The following is a 20,047-nucleotide window of genomic DNA, read 5'->3' on the forward strand; positions in this document are numbered from 1 at the left end:
CCGGCAAAGTGAAATGGCCATAAGGCGGGGGAATGTGTTTGTGTGGGCCTCGGCAGAGCCGTTTTCCTCCGTGGTGTTCCTCCAGTCAATGAAGCCGATTTTTTCCCCAAGGAGGCGCTCTGCTTTTGCTTCTGGTAATTCGTTGCGACAGTCTGATCCGCTCGACACGGCCGAGCGTGCGAAATCCAGCCCGGTAGCTGCCTTTTATTCCCACCGCTGGGAAAAATGGCCGCCTGCTCATGTGGTTCCAGTCAGTGCTGCAGCTAACATACTTGAATAATCCACAAGTCCCCGACTATTGAAACGATATGTCGAATCGTCGGATCATTATTCATTTTTTTCTTCGATTGACCGTGAAGTTTGTTTAATGATGTGGCAAATGATCAGAAAATCAAAAAATAGGTCAAATGGATACATCTTTTATTGCATGACTACTCAAGATTTAGAAGTAAAAATGGATGGTGCTGCGATAGACACTGTATCAGAAATTAAGTTTATAATAGACATGAAATGAAGCTAGAAAACACACATCAGACACATACAAACTAAGGTATCTAAAAGCATTTCAATCATGAATAAAGCCAAATTCCTTTTAAACTATAATGCATTGTATTTATGATATTGTTCTGTAGTTCTGCCATATTTAACATATTGTGCAGAAGTCGGGAGCAATTATTACAAAAGTGCACTTCAGCCCCTTTTTATCCTCCAAAAACGTGCAATGAGAACCATACACAGGGTAGGATATCGCGATCAGACTTATATTTTATTCCTGCAGTACAAATGATTAAAATGAGATGATTTATCAAATTTTTCACTTTACAACTGCTAGTTAAGGTCAACCGAAACATCGTGCCAGAAAACATCCAAAAATTATTCATTCAGAAAGAGGGAAATTATAACTTAAGGGGCTGTCGTCAATTCATAATCTTAAAGGTGAGAACCACCAGGAAAAGTATGTGTGTGTCTGTGTGCGGAGTCAAACTTTGGAACAATTTAAGACGAGATCAAACAATGTCCGACTATTCACATGTTCAAATTTAAATACAAAAAAACATGACTGGCGGAATGCAGAGATGAAGAAAATGGGGTATGAGTGATACGAGAGATTGGGAATAGTGCGTCTAGAACTTTGGTTAACTTTTTTGTTATTGTTGCTATTGTTATATTATAACTGTTATTATTGCCATTGTTGTTATTATCAACATCCATAAATGTTTCATTCGGTAACAGGGAAATTATAACTTAAGGGGCTGTCGTCAATTCATCATCCCAAAGGTGATAACCACCAGGAAAAGTATGTGTGTGTCTGTGTGTGGAGTCAATTTACAAGACGAGATCAAACAATGTCCAACTATTCACGTCTTCAAATTTAAATACAAAAAAACATTCCTGGCGGAATACGGAGATGAAGAGAATGGGGTATGAGGGATACGAGCGATTGGGAATACTATGGTTAACTTTGTTGTCATTGTTGCTATGATTATATCAGAACTGTTATTTTTGCTATTGTTGTTATTATCATTGGTGTATTTGATAGGGAAGATGAATGGGTAGGCAATATAAGCATCTGCTTCTTACTACCCCTTTTTGAACATATTATGTAACATTATTTTGTTGTTGAGTTATTGTTTTTGTTCTGTTATTATTTTGACGTTCAAAATCAAGTTTTCATTCATTCATTCATATTGCACATACTAAGGAATTGTACCAAAATACATGAAAACGACCCATCTGAAATCAATTGGGGGCAGTGCATGGTCAGTAGAGACATTCATCCATTGGGGCGGCAGTAGCTCAGGAGGTAGAGCGATCGTTTTAGGATTAAGGGATCCCAGTTCGAATCTTGGCTTGTCCGTGTTACATGTCGAAGTGTCCTTGGGTAAGACACTGAACCCCCAATACCCCCAATAAGCAGGTTAGCGCCTTACATGGCTGCACAGATCACGGCCGCTATTGGGAAATGTGAAGCACAATTTAAAAATGGCGGCGCCCTCTGTTGGCTGCGGCTGCATCGGCTCGCTACAACGGGTCAGGTGTATCGACATTTCGTTCTGTGTACATTGTTACAAAGAATGACAATACAAAGGAAATTATTATTATTATTATTATTAAAGCGCTTTGGGAAGTCATTGACTTGAAAAGCGCTATAGAAATGCAGATCATTTCAAATGCAGATCAAATAAACCACTGTCCATTTTATAGGTACAGGCAAATAATTCATAAATAACAATGTTGTCAATTTATTTTATGTCCGTAAACCAGTAGGTCCCAAATAGTAGGGCAGGCCCCCCTGGAAGGGAGAGAGTCTCCATCAATGGAGGCAAGGACCCATTTTCCTTTTTTTTTTCTTTTTTTTTTTTTAGCTTTCCCAGAATAAAGTGCAATCGCACCTCCACTACACTAGGAAGCAGTAGCGTTCTCAGTGGCTGAGTGTTTAGCCTCTACCAATGCATTACACACAGTGTATAAGCATTGAGTATGAAGCGTCGCCGACCCTTAAGCCTACGTCCCAAATGTCAACAAATATACCATTTTAAACTTGTCTCCATGCCACAATTACTTGAGGCTCATTTTGACCTTAGATTTTTTTCATGAAATATGGTTTTAAAACAAGGTGCGAGCAGTTCTTTTGGAAAAACGTCACAGAATTCTGCAAACGAGGATCCTGACATAATCACTTTTGGCGCAGGGCGAGAGACGGGAGATGGGAGGGAGTGCGCGCTAATGATTCCCTAGCGATTTACAGCCAAAACCAGTTATTTTAGTGTGACACCTTAAACTATAGTGCTGGGAAATAAATAGCAAAATGTAGCGTTTATCAAATTGTTCGAATAAGTTATCTGACTCCATTGATCAAACACAACCTACATTCACCTAACAATTTATGCGCGCTCGTTTCTTGAGGGAAAAATGAACAGGAAAGCCGACATTTCCACACGGGGGCAGATTTAATTTCCATAACAATTTTTAACTAAGTGTACTCCATCGAAAACGGCCGAATTAGTGACGTTGGAGTCTCTAGGAAGCCCTCTTCTGAAGTCCTTTAGCTCTCTTCTTATTGGCCATCTTCTCCCCGCACAATGGCACGCCGACTCCTCCCATGGGCGTGCCAATGAAGCCCCCTGGGCTTGACCATCTCAGAGAAAAGCGCCGCGATGTCTGGAATACTCAAAACAACACCGAGCGTTTCTACGTCATCAGGGCCATTCTGCGTCTGGATGTGTTAATTATCTTATCAGCCTTACGTCCGTTCCTGCAAACGACATTTTCCACCAGGGTGCCCTGACCTCGCACCACAGCCCAGTCAGTGAATATCTTTTGCATTAAATGTAATTTGTATTCATTTGTATAAAATCCTTCAATATACAGGACAGTACCATTCTGGGCTTCAGTGTTGGTTTAGCTTTGCGTGCATTCCAACAAATGATGTGCATTTAAGACAGGAACATGCAGAAAATTTGCGCGCAATCGATTTTGTCTCCGAGCCATACGTACTCACCAAACGAGCCGTATATGGCCCGCGACCCATAGGTCCCCGACCCGTAGTCTGCGTAACACCAGTGTCTGAAATAAGGTCTGCCTGGGGCGTCCATCTTTTACGTCTCCGCCCGGTTGGCCGACAACTTTTTCAAGGAAAAAAACAAAAAACCCCGGAACATTTTTTGTCAAATCAAACGTTTGCTTTATTCCGATTTCGAAATCTTCGTTCGGTTTGGAAATTTCGGAATTTCGGTTCGTTTGGCAATTTGCATACTCGGCAGCCAATCGGAAGCCTACATCAAATAACTTCGTGCTTTCCCAAGCGTTATTAGGTTGTGCATTTTCATATTGTTTTCCAAAGTAGATGCGAAGAGAACACAAGAAAAATGGAGAAGTGGTTAGGAATCAAGGCAAAACCTCAGCCCTAGAAGAAAGATTCAAAAGAAGCTAACACAATTGATGACGCTACAAAATGTAAGCGTACATTAAAAGCATGGTGGAAAGAGGAGTTCACGTGGCTTGTAGCAAAAATTGCATGAACGAAGATGAGTAAATACAGGTACATACTGATGGCAGATGGAAAACAGCCATGTCCTATACATGCAATGAATGTTCTAAGTATATTTATTATAAACTTCATTTTCAAGTGTTGTTCTGTTATATATTCTCATGATCGATCCTTAATACTTTGCAACAACGTTTTTTTTTTTTTTGCGATGAGTCGTCTTATTGCGTTTCAAATTGTGAAAAATGGGGCAGGCTAACTTTTTGTCATGAGTTTCAGAAACTGGTAACGCTCAAACTGGCTTTCATAGCAAAATATACGCACATTAAATGTCCACTACATGTCATCATAAACGTTTTGGCTTGAATGTTACTTGAATCTTACCGAGACAAGTCCCGTTCCGTTTCCTTCGACTGTCTGTCATACTCTTGAAATGTTCATACGTCCCCGAGGTACTGCCATGATACACAGTCTGCTTTGCTGACTTTGGAAGTACTTGATATTTGGCCTATCCAGGCCAAAATGTTCCCAACTCAACAGGTTTTGGTAAGCCTACTCGATTTTGAAGCCATATTTTTATGTTCCCGCTTGAGACCGAGACGTTATTGCGCATGAGTGACTCACAGCCGTGATGCTAATCACGTAAAGAATCATCAATATCAACTAATTGTTGCAGCCCTACTTTTTATATATGAAAACTATTTCAGAGAAGGTGTGTCTTATACTCCAGTACGGCTTACAATCCAGAAAGATGGTATTGGATGTTCACAAAAGACGAAATGCTAAATTTGGGGAGCGATTTTGTGGGATTTTCCTTCAAATGGTCCTGGGAGGCGTCAAAATCCCTGCGGGACGATCGTGTTTATTTGTTACATCTGCTCAGCTGAGTTTTAAGTCAAAGTCCGTTTGATTTGTGGATTTTTCCAATGGACCTGACATACAAAAAAACTAAACAAATTCCCTTTCCAGCTGCTAACAATAAAGTGCAAATGCAAAATAATACTCGATAAAAGTGCACGTGACGGCCATATAAATAGATAAAAATAGCAGAAAACGCCATTGATGACTGTAGCACTAGCATGGCGGCTCCTTCCAATTTGTCTAATGAAATCAGGTGCATCCTTGTGTCACTGGTTGTCAGTCGGTCTGCCAACCTCAGCTCACGCTAGGCAAGCTTTTCGACCCTAACTCTCTCCTGTTCTGATTCCCGTCTGTTTCCCGACTCCGACCCCGTTTTCTGATCTCGACCGCGATTTTTGCTCCCTCGTCCCGGCTACCGATCAGTTTTTTTCCGCTCTCGACACTGCCTTCGCTCGCCACATCTGAGCAACCGGCAATCTACGGATCGTGTGTACTATCCTTTCCATTCTTCTCAATAAAACTAAGAGAAACGCACGCAAGTGGGTCCTGTCTCCGTTCTGGTCCTGACTCATTGGGAAACTGTCATATTTTTATCCACTTCCTATTGTCCGCCGCAACTTTTGTTTGCATTTTAAATGCAACGGGATTATGAATGGAAAATTCTTTGTTGAAATTGACTCTGATAATGCTAGCTAAAGCACCTTAGCTTGGTGTCCAGTTTGGTCCTTGTTTCCGACACAAACACCGGGAAAATGCCATATGCTGGGGTATAAACTTACGATAATTAGGCAATTATAACATTTATCTTCTTTGTTTCTTTAAATTGTGTAAATTATAACCTTATCTTCTGCGATTGGCTGGCAACCAGTCCAGGGTGTCCCCTGCCCACTGCCCGATGATTGCTGGGACGGGCTCCAACATCCCCGCGACCCTACTGAGGATAAGCGGTGCAGCTGATGAGATGAGAGATAAGATGAGATAACCTTATCTTCTTTGTTCCATGATCTTCTTTGTTTTCTTTTATCCTCAAAGTTAAATGTGAAACTGGAGTGCCACGTCCAATTTTGTTGTCACAATATGTTCAACCCATTTTGTAACAATGAACATAAAGCTATATTCTATTCTATTCAATGCCACCACTCCCCTAGATCAGTGTTTTTCAACCAGTGTGCCTTGAGACCTTGTCTAGTGTGCTGCTGGAATTTTCCCAATTTTATCTTTCCAAAAAATCAGGCCATTATTCAGTATTTTTTCTATCTTTAGACAAGGAACTGTGTGGGGTCCAAATTGTGGGTAAACCCCGTGTGGCCGGTCATCAGATATAAAAGGAAATTCAGGCAGAGACGATGTACATTTTCGTTCCGCTGCGGCGGGGGAGAATCGAGGAGAAAGACAGCGGATGTGTTCTCGGCTCCACAATCGTCCTCCTCCTCCGCAGCCGGCTTTATTTAGTAGAAGTATGGTGGACTTTAGACTGACACATCTTTGGATAGACATTAGACTGACACATCATGGGGTAGTCATGAGACTAAAACAGCAAAAGATATATAGACAGTGAATATTAGGGGAATGTTCAGAGAAATACACAAAATATATTTATAGACTCCACAAACTGTAATACTCATCCATATCAGTAGGTGGCGGTAGATTTTTGTCTACTTTGTATGTATTAATTATCTGCTCGGGGCAGCAGTGGCTCAGGAGGTAGAGCGCTCGTCTTGGGATCAAGGGATCCCAGTTCGAATCCCGGCTCCTCCGTGTTACATGTCGAAGTGTCCTTGGGTAAGACACTGAACCCTTAATACCCCCAATAAGCAGGTTAGCGCCTTACATGGCTGCAAGGCCGCTATTGGGAAATGTGGAGCACATTGTAAAGCGCTTTGGGAAGTCATTGACTTGAAAAGGGCTATAGAAATGCAGATCATTTCATTTCATAACTTAATTTGTTAAACAAAGCGGTTTAAGATTGCACTGTAAAACATAAAAACATAAATAAAGCACATCATTCTTTTTTATATACTAATTACCGTTAGGAATTTAAATATATTAAAATGTAGCGTTTACCAAATTGTTCGAATGAGTTATCTGACTCCATTAACCAAACACAACCTACATTCTCCTAACAATGCACGCTCATTTCTTGATGGGAAAAGATGGACAAGAATAGCCGCCTTTTTCACACACGCAGATTTAATTTCTTAAACAATTTAACGAAGTGAACTCCATCGAATTAGCCGAATTAGTGTCGCTCGAGTCTCTGTCGAGCCTCCTCTCTCTATCTTCTGCTTTTCTTCTCCCAACCCACGGGTTTTTTCCGCAAGCTGGTGTGCCGGCTCCTCCCATGGGCGTGCCAGGAAATCCCCCCACGTGGGGTCCACCATCTCGGAGAAGAGCGTCCCGATGTCTGAAAAACTCATAACAGCAGAACGCTTATCAAAACAACTTCTCCAAAGAATGCCTGCGTCAGAGTTTTATCAACAGAACTAAACAAAACATTCCGCATTCGGATCAGCGTGACCTGTCATTGAACTTAAGCCTTCTCTGTGAAAATCTTCATTGCATTCAATAAATGTAACTTGTATTCAATCGTTTAAAATCCCTTATAGTCAAATGTATAGAATCCTTCATTACCTACTTATGAGGAAGTACAGTGAAATGTTTGACATCACTTCATTTTCAAACATTTTCGATCTATGGTAAGTTTTATAAATAAAAGTGTACCTTGGTTCAAAATGGCTTGAAAAACACTGCCCTAGATAACTAAATAGTTTGTAGTATAATGTAGTATAGTATGTAGTACAATGACCTTTTAAATAAATACAGACGCTCCCCTACTTACGACCATTTGACTTACACAAAACGGTAGATACCATAATTTTTTTTCAGGATGTGGAAAAATATCCGGACATTGCTGGAAGTTAGATTTTGTATTGTGCACCTTTTTCCGAGTAGAGTAGACAGTATTGTAGTGCTTCTTTCCGCCACTACCGGCGTGTGGCGCTGTGAGAGCTCACCCAGCATCCACCCTGAAGAAGAAATCCGGCTTCTACTTCCTGGTTTGGGTGTATACACACTGCACTGTATCTCTAGCGCGCCAAGAACTTTGCTGTTTTTAATTGTTTAATATCGCGTGCATCCATTTAATATAGTCGGTGTAAAATTTAAAGAAGAGGCGAACCGTTTCTTTTGAATAGAATAGAATAGAATATACCTTTATTGTCATTGTTACAAAATAGGTTAACATTGTGACAACAAAATTGGGCGGAGAAATGAAAGTGGAATAAGAAAGCATGATGCGGTTGAGAAAATGGTAGGATTTCTTCTTGGCTCTTGGGGTCACCAGTAGACCAGCGTTTTGCACAACCTTTTTAAAGCTTAGAGCTACTTTTTGTTACCAAGTAGTGCAAAGGGCTACCAGTTTGATGTTCATTTCTAAATTAGCATGCTATTACTATGTTGTCATTATTAAAGGTTAAAATAGGCGCTGTACCAACTCAAAATAACACTTCCTAGAAAATCACAATGACCCATGATATATTCTCAGAACCAGTCTGGGGGCTAGTTGTCTTGGGGTTTACTTGGTGCCCACGGGCACTATGTTGAAGACCCCTGGATAAGACCCATTTATTTGATTATCATAAGAATCACTTTAGTTATTCGTTATCTATTTTTAATCATATAAATTATATCATTGACAATTTTATTACAGTATTATTTTGTATTATTTTACAATGTTGAAAATGTTGTAATTATTTTTGTGATATCTTTATTTAATTTTTTGTTTCTTCTTTTATTAAAATACCGTAAATTCCGGACTATAAGCCGCTACTTTTTCAACTGTATATTTTTGTCATGTATTTATTTGTATTTATTTGAGACACTTATTCTGCACAGGCAAATTAAAAAGAGGGGCGGAGCAAACGCGGGCTGATGGGAAAGTGGGGACCGGTAAAAGTGAGTTTTTGTGGACACGGCGGACAATAATGGATGTATATTTTTCCCACCCTTACCTTTGGAAATATATACTTTTTTCCTTGGATTACTATCAACGGGCACCCAGAATCTGCAGGTCTGCAACAAATTTTAAGTACCTATATCATTTGACGTTCATTTTGACGGCCGAGATTTTTGGACTGCGTGCTTCAATGAAGGACGTTTAGTTTCAATCGCGGGACTTGTAGTTTGGCTTGGATTAATTTCGTGTTTTTTTTTTTATGTGGGTGCATGCGGCTTATATACAGGTGCGGCTTGTGTATGGACAAAATCGGGTTTCCCCTTAAAATGTGATGGGTGCGGCTCATAATCAGGTGCGCTCTATAGTCCGGAATTTACGGTATTGAATTTTGAACTGTGAATGTTAAATATTGAACTCCTCATTAAGGAGTGTGGTATTAAAGTAAGTTCAACTTAATATTATTTATCTTTCTGGAGCATATTATTTGATGAAATGTTTATTTTCAAGTACAAAACAATGCAGGTTACTTATACAAGCCTTCAACATACAAAATCTAGCACTGAATCAACTTACAAACAAACTCAACTTACAAACGATGGTAAGTAGATCAGCGTCTGTGTACAATTGAAGGAAAACTGAACTTCGATTTACCTTTCGGTTTGAGTTGAGCTCATCCACATTATATCCTCGCTGAGAAATCCTCTAACTCCTCCTCTAACTTCGCTTTTCTGTGAGGTTAGCCGCCGTAGCTTAGCCAGTTTAGCGTAAATGTGTAGCTGTCACTACTGCCAGGCTTGGTGTCATTTGTTTGGACTGTCAAGTTAGCGTTAGCGTGGGACGGTGGGACATGTGCCCACCAGATGGCGAAATGACTTTTTCAGCACCAAATCCGAAGCCAGCTGCCAAGATGGTGGCGCTGTTGCACCTCCTCTTGCTAGTTGATAGTCAATGGAATCACCGACTTTCTTTAATATTCTTTAACCATTGAGATACCATTTTTATATATAAAATCTACTATCGCTACAAAGTTCCACTGTTTCATGATCCGGCGTGTAAGCTAATCCTATTCACCTTCGGCGCAAAATAAGATTTAAAAAGATTTTTAAAGAATTGGTTTTAGATTTTGTAAAGAAACGAAACAAGAAAGTTTACTTGAATCTTTAGGATTGAGAATACATTAAAGCTGCTCAAACACACACATGCTAGACCACAGGTGTCAAACAGGCGGCCCGCGGGCCAGATCAGGCCCGCTAAGGGATTGAATCCGGCCCGCGAGACAACACTCAGAGAAGCGCAAGAGAAAAACAGGCTGCAGGTTGAAATATGTCAACTTGATGTTGCCAAAGCCAGGTGCCTCGAACAAAGACACTGTACTTGTATTTATTTATCTCTCTCTCTCTCCTTCTCTCTCTTTTCCACCCCTTTCTCCCACTCTCTGTCTCTTTCACTCTCCGTGTCTCTCTTTTTCTCTTCCTTTGTTGCTCTTAGTCTCTTTCTCTCTCTGTGTCTTTTTAACTTCTTTTGCTCTAACTTCCTTTTTTCCTTTTCTCTCTTTTTTCTTTCTCTCTTCCTACCCTTCGCGCTTTCTTTTCTCTTTTCTTTCCTTGTGTCTTTCTATTTCTCTTTGGATTTCTTTCTTCCTCTCCCTTTCTTTTCCCGCTCTCTCACGAGTTTTTATCTCTTTTGTTTCTCACGCTCTCTCTCTCTCTTTCTTTGTCCCGCCCCCTCTCCTTTTCCCTCCCTCTTTCTCTTATTTCTTTATCTCTCTTTTTCTTTCTCTTGAATCTACTAGTCCGGCCCCCGACAGAATGTTTGTTCTATCGTGTGGCCCTTGGGTTCAAATGAGTTTGACACCCCTGTGCTAGACGGAGTCTAAATGAACAAAACATGAAGTAGAAAACGCAGGATATGTTGGTGCGCAAATTAACTCACTGGACAAAAAAATTGAAAGTAAGAGGACATATGAAACATACCGGTTAGAATACCGACATCATGTTGGAACAAAACATGAAAGGCCACCACTAAATCCTTTTGCACTCATTCATGTCTTTCGGGACGACTTTGTTTTCTCCATTCTCTATGAATGAATGAATGAAAATTTTATTTCGAACATTATAAAATAAAATAAAAACAGGACAAAACATGAAAGGCCACCACTAAGTCCTTACTCGGACCTTTCATTGCTTTTCTTACACTTATTCATGTATTTCGGGACGACTTTCTGCTTTTCTCCATTCTCCAACATTTGTCTCTAGTAGACGGAAAAAAAGGTCGATAGCTGGGACAGGAGAGCAAAATGTGGTCGGAAAACGGGTAAAAAAGCGGGACCGACGGGAGTCAGAGTCAAAATGCTTGCCTTGTAGAAACAGAGGTCTACCGACGGACTGACAACAGGCGAGTGAAAGGACAGAGCTTAAGTAGGACGGGGAACCCATCTGGAAGCTGGCAGCGGCGGGTGCCAAACGAGCGGGTACAGGTGAAATGAATCGGTCATCATGACGGTGGAGAAACTCGGTAGAGAAACTTGCGTGTCGTTAAAAGATGGCGTAAACAGCGTAGTGAAGCATGTTCGGTTGGAGACCGATATATTAGCTCTTATCATAGCATCGAGCACGATGAGTGATTAGCTGTTACCGTAACATTTGTTTGTCAATCTGGCTCTAAAACAGAAGTGCCCACGCTTTTCAATTCACCAGCTTTGTTGCAATTTTTGATTTTTCTAGATGCGTTTAAATACCGAGCGAATGATGACGGAGGAGATGTCGCCGTGCTCCTTTAACGCTCTCCTTATTTTTCAGGCGGAGGAGGCAAAAGGAACGGTCGCAGTAAGAAATGGAAGGAGATGCTGAAACTGCCCCACATCAGCCAATGCGAGGAACTCCGACGCATCCTCGGTAAGGATCCGGACGGGAGCGGAACGCCGAGCGGAACGCCGAGCGGAACCGGGGAGGAGGGAGCCGGCGTTTCGCTTCCTTCCTCTTTGGCGTCCGCACCCAAACGCTCGGGAAGACCTTTGTCGTTCCCCACGCTTTTTAGGACCGATCCTGATTAGGGATGCGCCAACTCATCGATCGAATCCACCAATACCTCATCGAACGTACAGTCTTTACCAGCTCAGTAGCCTAGATGGTAAGGCGTGGTCGGCGGCGCCCTCTGTTGGCTGCGGCTGCATCGGCTCGCTACAACGGGTCAGGTGCAATCGACATTTCGTTCTGTGGATATTGTTACACAGAATGACAATACAAGGAAATTATTATTATTATTATTATTATTTAAAACCCTTTTTTATTGAACATTGCACCGTTACAAACAGAACTACAGAGGAAAAATATTACAATTGATGAAATCTCTAGGTCAGGGGTGTCAACCAGGCGGCCCAAGGGCCAGATCTGGCCCGCCAAGGGATTGAATCCGGCCCGCGAGACAACACTCAGAAAAGCGCAAGAGAAAAATGAGCTGCAGGTTGAAATATGTCCACTTGAAGTTGCCAAAAAAAAGGTGCCTCTCACAAACGCTGTACTTGTATCTCTCTCTCTCTCTCTCTCTCTCTCTCTCTCTCTCTTTCGCTTTCTATCTCTCTCTCTTTCGCTTTCTCTCTCTCTCTCGCTCCTTTTCTCTCTCGCTTGCTTTTCGCTTTCTCTCTCGCTCTCGCTTTTTTTCCTCTCTTGCTCTTGCTTTTTGCTCTCTTCTGCGTTTTTCTCTCTCTCACTCTCGCTTTTCTCTCTCGTTCTCGCTTTTTTTTCTCTCATTCTCTCTCTCTCTCTCTCTCTCGCTTGCTTGCTTTGTGCTTTCGCTCTTGCTCGTTTTTCTCTCTCGCTCTCGCTATTTTCTCTGTCTCACTCTTGCTCGCTTTTCTCTCTTGCTCTTGCTCGTTTTTCTCTCTCGTTTTTTTCTCTGTCTCACTCTTGCTTGCTTTTCTCTCTTGCTCTCGCTTTTTTCTCTCTCTCTCGCTCTCGCTTTTTTCTTTCTCTTGCTCTTGTTTTTCGCTCTCTTTCTCTCTCTCTCTCGCTCTTCCCTCTCTCTCTCTCTCTCTCTCGCTCTTCCCTTTCTCTCTCGCTCTCTCTCTCTCTCTCACACTCCCCTTCTCCCCTTCATTCTAATCTACTAGTCCGGCCCCCGAGAGAATTTTTTTTCTACTGTGTGGCCCCCGAGTTCAAATGAGTTTGACACCCCTGCTCTAGGTAAAAAGAAAAATAATAATGATGGCGGCAGTTGCTTAGCAGGTAAAGCGCTTGTCTTGGGATCAAGAGGTGGCAGGTTCGATTCCCGGCTCCCCCTCTGTGTTGTATGTTGAAGTGTCCTTGGGCAAGACCCTGAATCCCAAATGCCCCCAATAAGCAAGTAGTTGCCTTGCATGGCTGATGTTGATATCAGTGTGTGAGTGTGTGTGAATGGGTAAGTGTGAAGCACATTGTAAAGCGCTTTGGGAGCTCTTCATTGACTTGAAACGCGCTATAGAAATGCAGACCATTTAGATCTTTATCTCAAATGGGGCAGCGCAGTGGTTAGCGCGTGTGCGGCACAGTTTTGAGGTCATGAGATCGAACCTTCCTGTGTGGAGTTTGCACGTCTCCCTGTGCTTGCGCGGGTTTCCTCCCACATTCCAAAAACATGCACGTCAGGTGAATCGGCCGGTCCAAATTGTCCCTAGGTGTGAATGAGGAAGTGAGTAATTGCCCCTGGGTATGAATGAGGGAGTGAATTGTCTGTCCTCCCTATCGGTGTGTGAGTGAGTGCGTGTATGGGTAAGTGTGAAGTACATTGTAAAGCGCTTTGGGAGCTCTTCATTGACTTGAAAAGCACTATAGAAATGCAGACCATTTACCATTTATGTTTATCTCAAATAGGGCAGCACGGCGGCGCAGTGGTTAGCGCGTGTGCGGCACAGTTCTGAGGTCATGAGATTGAACCTTCCTCTGTGGAGTTTGCATGTTCTCCACGTGCTTGTGCGGGTTTCCCCCCAAATTCCAAAAACATGCACGTCAGGTGAATCGGCCAGTCCAAATTGTCCCTAGGTGTGAATGAGGGAGTGAGTAATTGCCCCTGGGTATGAATGAGGGAGTGAATTGTCTGTCCTTGTGTGCCCTGCGACTGGCTGGCAACCAGTTCAGGGTTGCCCACTGCCTGAAGATAACTGGGATGGGCTCCAGCACCCCCGCGACCCTACTGAGGATAAGCGCTGCAGATAATGGATGGATGGATGCAATTTTTTTTGTACCACTAGGAGGTGCTCAATATGACACACTGTCCCTCTTGTGTCGAATTGAACATGTCCCAATGATTATTGATTGGATTCAATTTGTTGATTAGTTGTTTGTCTGCCATCTTGCTGTCCCGCTGTGCTCATTTGCAACTGGTTTTCCTATGGAGTAGACAACACAGTGCCATCTCGTGGCCAAATATTTCACGGTAGGACTTTCAAAATATTAGATATGAGGACGTTGGGAATATTTATCATCCTTAAAGGGACAGTGTGTCATATTAAGCTCCTAGAACTACATAAATAAATACAAATGTTCGTTTCAGCACGGCAAGGCAGTGGTTAGCGCGTGTGCGGCACAGTACTGAGGTCATGAGATTGAACCTTCCTCTGCGGAGTTTGCATGTTCTCCCTATGCTTGTGTGGGTTTCCTCCGGGCACTCTGGTTTCCTCCCACGTTCTAAAAACATGCATGTCAGGTTTATTGGCCGGTCCAAATTGTCCCTAGGTGGGAATGAGCGAGTGAATTGTCTGTCCCTGTGTCCCCTGCCCACTGCCCGAAGATAGCTGAGATGGGCTCCAGCGCCCCCGCAACCCTAATGGGGATAAGCGGTGCAGATAATGGATGGATGGAAGATGTGTTTTTGCTTCCGAACCGGTATTATTGAATAAAGACGGACGTCAAATGTTATCGACACATAAGAAAAAGTTATTTTAGTTATTTTGGATGTTTTTTGAGGCGCAAACGAAAACGGCTCTTGCGTCCTTTCTCTTTCTTTCCAACCAAATCATCTTTTGGCGTCGCCACCCGGACGGCGTTCTTTAAAAGACGCGACGATAAAAAGCTGTTTGTTGTTACGTCTCCTTCACGCCGGCCTCGGCCTTGACGAGCGACTCACTTCGAGGAATGGCAAACCGCGGCTCGGGGGATGAAAATTAAAAAAAAAAGGAATCCCTTTTTTTTTTTAGTTTTTAAAAGATATTTATCGATCGTTCCCGTGAGCAAGTTTAACATTCCGACTTCGGTGAGGTTGGGGGGTGACCAGGGTGGTGCACAAGAGCCCCAGGTGGCCCCCGGGTGATCCCCGGGTGGCTCCCGGGTGGCCCCCAGGCGTGACGTCTTAGTGGTTGACTTCACCTTCAATCATCAACCTGGTAAAATAACATCTTCGTGACATAATCATAACACAATAATAACACGGCAGTCGGCAAGATGGTGCCCTGGGCCCCAGGTAACCCTCAAAGAACACCTGAGGACCGGTGACGGGTCATCGAGATTTTCTAGGAAATGCGATATCTAACTGGCATGCCATTTTAGTGCTTAAGCCTGTGTCGGAAACTCGTGAGAAAAAGTTAGCGGACAGCATTGCGGACAACTCTGAGAAGTTGCCTGCCCGGCCATCAAGTGGCCTGCCCCATTTTTCACATCTTAAACGCAGTAAGACAACTCATCGCAGAAAAACCCGTTGTTGTAAAGTATTAAGGATTGATCATCAGAATATATAACAGAAAAACACTTTAAAGTTAAGTTTATTAAAAATTTACTGTATTGACTCATCTTCTTTCATGCAATGTTTGCATTGCGTCGTTTGCTACAAGCCACGTGAACTCCTCTTTCCACCATGCTTTTAATGTACGTTTTGTAGCGTCATTAATTTTGTTAGCTTCTTTTGAATATAATAATAATAGGGGGGCGGCAGTAGTTCAGGAGGTAGAGCGATCGTTTTAGGATTAATGGATCCCAGTTCGAATCCCGGCTTGTCCGTGTTACATGTCGAAGTGTCCTTGGGTAAGACACTGAACCCCCAATACCCCCAATAAGCAGGTTAGCGCCTTACATGGCTGCACAGATCACGGCCGCTATTGGGAAATGTGAAGCACAATGTAAAGCGCTTTGGGAAGTCATTGACTTGAAAAGCGCTATAGAAATGCAGATCATTTCATATTTATTCTGGGGCTGACGTTTTGGCTTGATTCCTAACCACTTATTCACATTTCTAGGGTTCTCTGTACGTCTGTATGCAAATTCACGACCTTATAATGCTCGGGAAAGTCCGGAAGTCTTTCGATGCAGGTGGATTGGCCGGTCCAAATTGTCCCTAGGTGTGAATGAGCGAGCGAGTTGTCTGTTCCTGTGTGCCCTGCGATTGGCTGGCAAGCAGTTCAGGGTGTCCCCTGCCCACTGCCCGATGATTACTGGGATGGGCTCCAGCACCCCCGCGACCCTACTGAGGATAAGCGAAGCAGTTAATGAGATGAGATGAGATATTCTTGGGTGTTTGTCTCTTCATCCAATTATTTCTACACATGGCAGGATCTCTCCCAATACCGAACGAGCAATGGCGATTTTTTTGTGTTTTTTCTAAGAGAGGGACTACACCAGCCTATGCGAGAAGCAGCCCATCGGTCGTCTTCTCTTCCGTCAGTACTGCGACACCAGGCCCGAACTCAAGCGCTGCATCGAGTTCATGGACGCCGTGGTAAGATTCCGAACGTGCCTCTTATCCTCTCTTTCTTGGCTTTTGGATGTAAAATCGGTGCTAGCGAATACTACCGAGCTTCTAGGTTTGGGACAGTCTATGTACAGTATCTTTTGGCGATTTTTCATACGAACGTTTCTCCCCGGAATCGTTTTTTGAGACGTCATATCCGTTACGTAAAATGAGGTAAGGCGAACGGAAATGGATTCGAAAACTAAGGCCGGCGCCTATAAATTTTAAATCCAAAATATGGACACGTTTCCCAGGAACTGTATAATAACCAAAGACGGTGCGAGACCTGACCAAAAAGGTCTGCAAACATTGTCACAGACCCTTATCCTTCTGATATCACTCGGATATCAACATTAACCAACCCAACTCTTAAGCACTAGCTCAATTAACAGAAGCAGCCTAACTTTTACCTGCTTGTCTCAAAAAGTGCTGTAAGTTTGGTTTGTTGGTTGTCATCTGCAATCCAGGGTTCTGTGAAACTCGAATTTCAAGCACTTTCGTTTCAGAACTCACAGTTCAGCTGCTTTCTTTTACAGGCAGTTTTTGCACAAAAGTTGTATTTTATGACCTTAAAGCATCACCTTGGACTGCAGAACAGGGTTTTGAATGAAAGGTTCTTTGTTTTCACTTGATAGCGCACTTATTTGAGCCAAAACGAATAGACTCAGAAAGAGCTTCTTCCCCAAAGCTGTCACAATACTAAATTCAAATTTGCACTCAACTAAACTGCACCTAGTTGTTCATCTCATATCCTATTTTTATCATTGATCACTGCTATCTCAGTTGCTGCCTACTGGGTTTTTGATTGTGTTGTGTAAGCTGGGCCTTGCACATCTCCTGGCCCCATGAAAATCCCCAAAAGAATGTAACACTTAGAAATAGTCATAAACCAGTTAACATATGTTGAATATATGTGTAATGCACCCTTGAACTCTTCTGACACCAAAAAGAGGCCCCAAAAAATCAAGCCCATAGTAACTTAATAAATTGGTAATTACATGATAACTGTACGTCAGGCACCCTGCATGTCTTGTGATATCAGGCCAAAAAGAATAAAGCTCATAGTAATACTAGTAAATGAAAGTATAGGGCTTCACCTTTTAAAGGAAGAAAGCAATTTAAAGAGGGGCCGGCAAGCTGCGTGCTAGCATCATGTGAGGAAATGAATGATAATGATATATGCCGTGCACTCTTTATGTCTTCGTGACATCACAGGCTAGTGACACCAGGCAGGAGTAGGCCAAAAAGAACGATATATTTACTTATTGAGTAAATATATGCTTAGACTCTGGAGCAGTCCCGAATGAACCTTGAGCAAGGATTCAAATCCATACGAAGAATGAATCACCTGAAATTTGTGTGAATCGTGGAACGGAAGAGTGAACTGCTTCAAGACGGTTATTTTATTTATTTATTTTTGAAATTGTACGCAGGCCACGTACCAGCTAGCGCCCGACGAGAAGCGCCGGGACTTCGGCTTGAACGTTCTGGACACCTACTTCAATAACGGGGTAAGGGCGCACGGTGAATAGGCACGGGCATCCTTCGGCCCCTAAAGCCCTCCCCCTCCCTTCTAGTCGGCGGCCCACCTACCGGGTATCCCCCAGGACGTGGTGGCCGGATGCCGGGAGAGACTGGAGCAAAGTCCTTGCAAGGAGCTCTTCAACGACTGCACCAAGTAAGTCGCGATGGCTCTCCGCTCGCCGTCAGATGGAAGGGAGGACGGAAGACGGGAAGGAAGTCGTTAAGTGAGCGAGGACGTCATCAGGAAGGACGAAAAAGAGGATGTCATTAACTAAGGGAGGGAGAAATTGGAGTGTGATTAAGGAAGAACTGAAGGGAAGAAGGAAGTACTTAAGGAAGTAATTACGGGATGGAGGAAGTACTTGGGGAAGGGAGTCATTCAGGGAGGAAAGAAGTCATTAAGAGAGGAAGTACTTGAGAGCGAAAGGAAATCGGCGAGGACGGAAGTACTTAAGGATGGAAGTCATTAAGGATGTGAGTATCTAGGGGAGGGAGTACTTAAACAAGTAATTAAGGAAGGAAGGAAGGTAGGAAGGAACTATTTAAGGGAGTAATTAAGGGAGTAAAGAAGTACTTAAGGAAGTAATTAAGGGAGGAAGGAAGTACTTGAGAGCGAAAGGAAATCGGCGAGGACGGAAGTACTTAAGGATGGAAGTCATTAAGGATGTGAGTATCTAGGGGAGGGAGTACTTAAACAAGTAATTAAGGAAGGGAGGAAGGAATTACTTAAGGAAGTAATTAAGGGAGGAAGGAAGTACTTAAGGAAGTGATTGAGGGAGGAAGGAAGTAATTGAGAGCGAACGTAAATTAGCGAGGACGGAATTACTTAAGGATGGAAGTAATTAAGGAAGTGAATAACGAGGGGAGGGAGTACTTATACAAGTAATTAAGGAAGGAAGGAAGGGAGGAAGGAACTATTTAAGGAAGTAATTAAGGAAGGAAGGAAGTACTTAAGGAAGTAATTGAGGGAGGAAGGAAGTACTTCAGAGCGAAAGTAAATCAGCGATGACGGAATTACTTAAGGATGGAAGTAATTAAGGAGGTGAATATCTAGGGGAGGGAATACTTATACAAGTCGTTAAGAAAGGAAGGAAGGAAGGAAGGAAGAAAGTACTTAAGGAAGTAATTAAGGGAGGAAGGAAGTACTTAAGGATGGAAGTCATTAAGGAGGTGAATATCTAGGGGAGGGAATACTTATACAAGTCGTTAAGAAAGAAAGGAAGGAAGGAAGGAAGGAAGAAAGTACTTAAGGAAGTAATTAAGGGAGGAAGGAAGTACTTAAGGATGGAAGTAATTAAGGAGGTGAATATCTAGGGGAGGGAATACTTATACAAGTCGTTAAGAAAGGAAGGAAGGAAGGAAGAAAGTACTTAAGGAAGTAATTAAGGGAGGAAGGAAGTACTTAAGGATGGAAGTAATTAAGGAGGTGAATATCTAGGGGAGGGAATACTTATACAAGTCGTTAAGAAAGGAAGGAAGGAAGGAAGAAAGTACTTAAGGAAGTAATTAAGGGAGGAAGGAAGTACTTAAGGATGGAAGTCATTAAGGAGGTGAATATCTAGGCGAGGGAGTACTTAAACAAGTAATTAATGAAGGAAAGAAGGGAGGAAAGAAATTCTAGTAAGAGGGAAGGTAAGTGTTAAGGAAGTATTTAATTAAGGAAGTATGTAATCAAGGAAGGAAGTTATCAACTATTATTATTACTAAATCAACTATGCAAAATTCTTAAAAATGAATTAAGGGAAGGTGGAAGAGAGAATTTAACGGAGGGCGGAAGAAAATAAGTTATTAAAGATGGGAATGAATCAAGGCCAAATAGTAAGTCATTAATTAAGAAAGGGGGAATTCAATAAGAAACAAAGGAACTATTTAAAGAAGGGAGAAAGAAAGTATAGAATTGGCTAACTCAGGAGATAGTAATTAGGAATTAAGGAAGTTGAGAAGTACTTCATTAGAGAAGGAATCAAGGGAGTAATGAAGGAAGTAATTAAGAGATGACAAAAGCAAGTAATTAGGAAGTAACTCAG

At 42.4% G+C, this 20,047-nt stretch overlaps 1 protein-coding gene across 2 annotated transcripts in view; it reads left to right on the top strand.

Moving 5' to 3' along the window:
- Positions 1–20,047, top strand: part of grk4 (G protein-coupled receptor kinase 4) — a 55,588-nt gene that overhangs the window by 4,686 nt on the left and 30,855 nt on the right. For both annotated transcript variants that reach the window (XM_088341242.1, XM_088341243.1), the window contains exons 2-5: positions 11,603–11,698; positions 16,372–16,484; positions 17,930–18,007; positions 18,074–18,174. In XM_088341242.1, the coding sequence (XP_088197368.1) occupies positions 11,603–11,698; positions 16,372–16,484; positions 17,930–18,007; positions 18,074–18,174 (388 nt within the window). The remainder of the gene's footprint in view (positions 1–11,602; positions 11,699–16,371; positions 16,485–17,929; positions 18,008–18,073; positions 18,175–20,047) is intronic.

Source organism: Urocampus carinirostris, chromosome 8 (genome assembly GCF_059441175.1).
Source record: "Urocampus carinirostris isolate Australia breed hairy pipefish chromosome 8, RoL_Ucar_1.0, whole genome shotgun sequence".
NCBI classification, from domain to species: Eukaryota; Metazoa; Chordata; class Actinopteri; order Syngnathiformes; family Syngnathidae; genus Urocampus; species Urocampus carinirostris.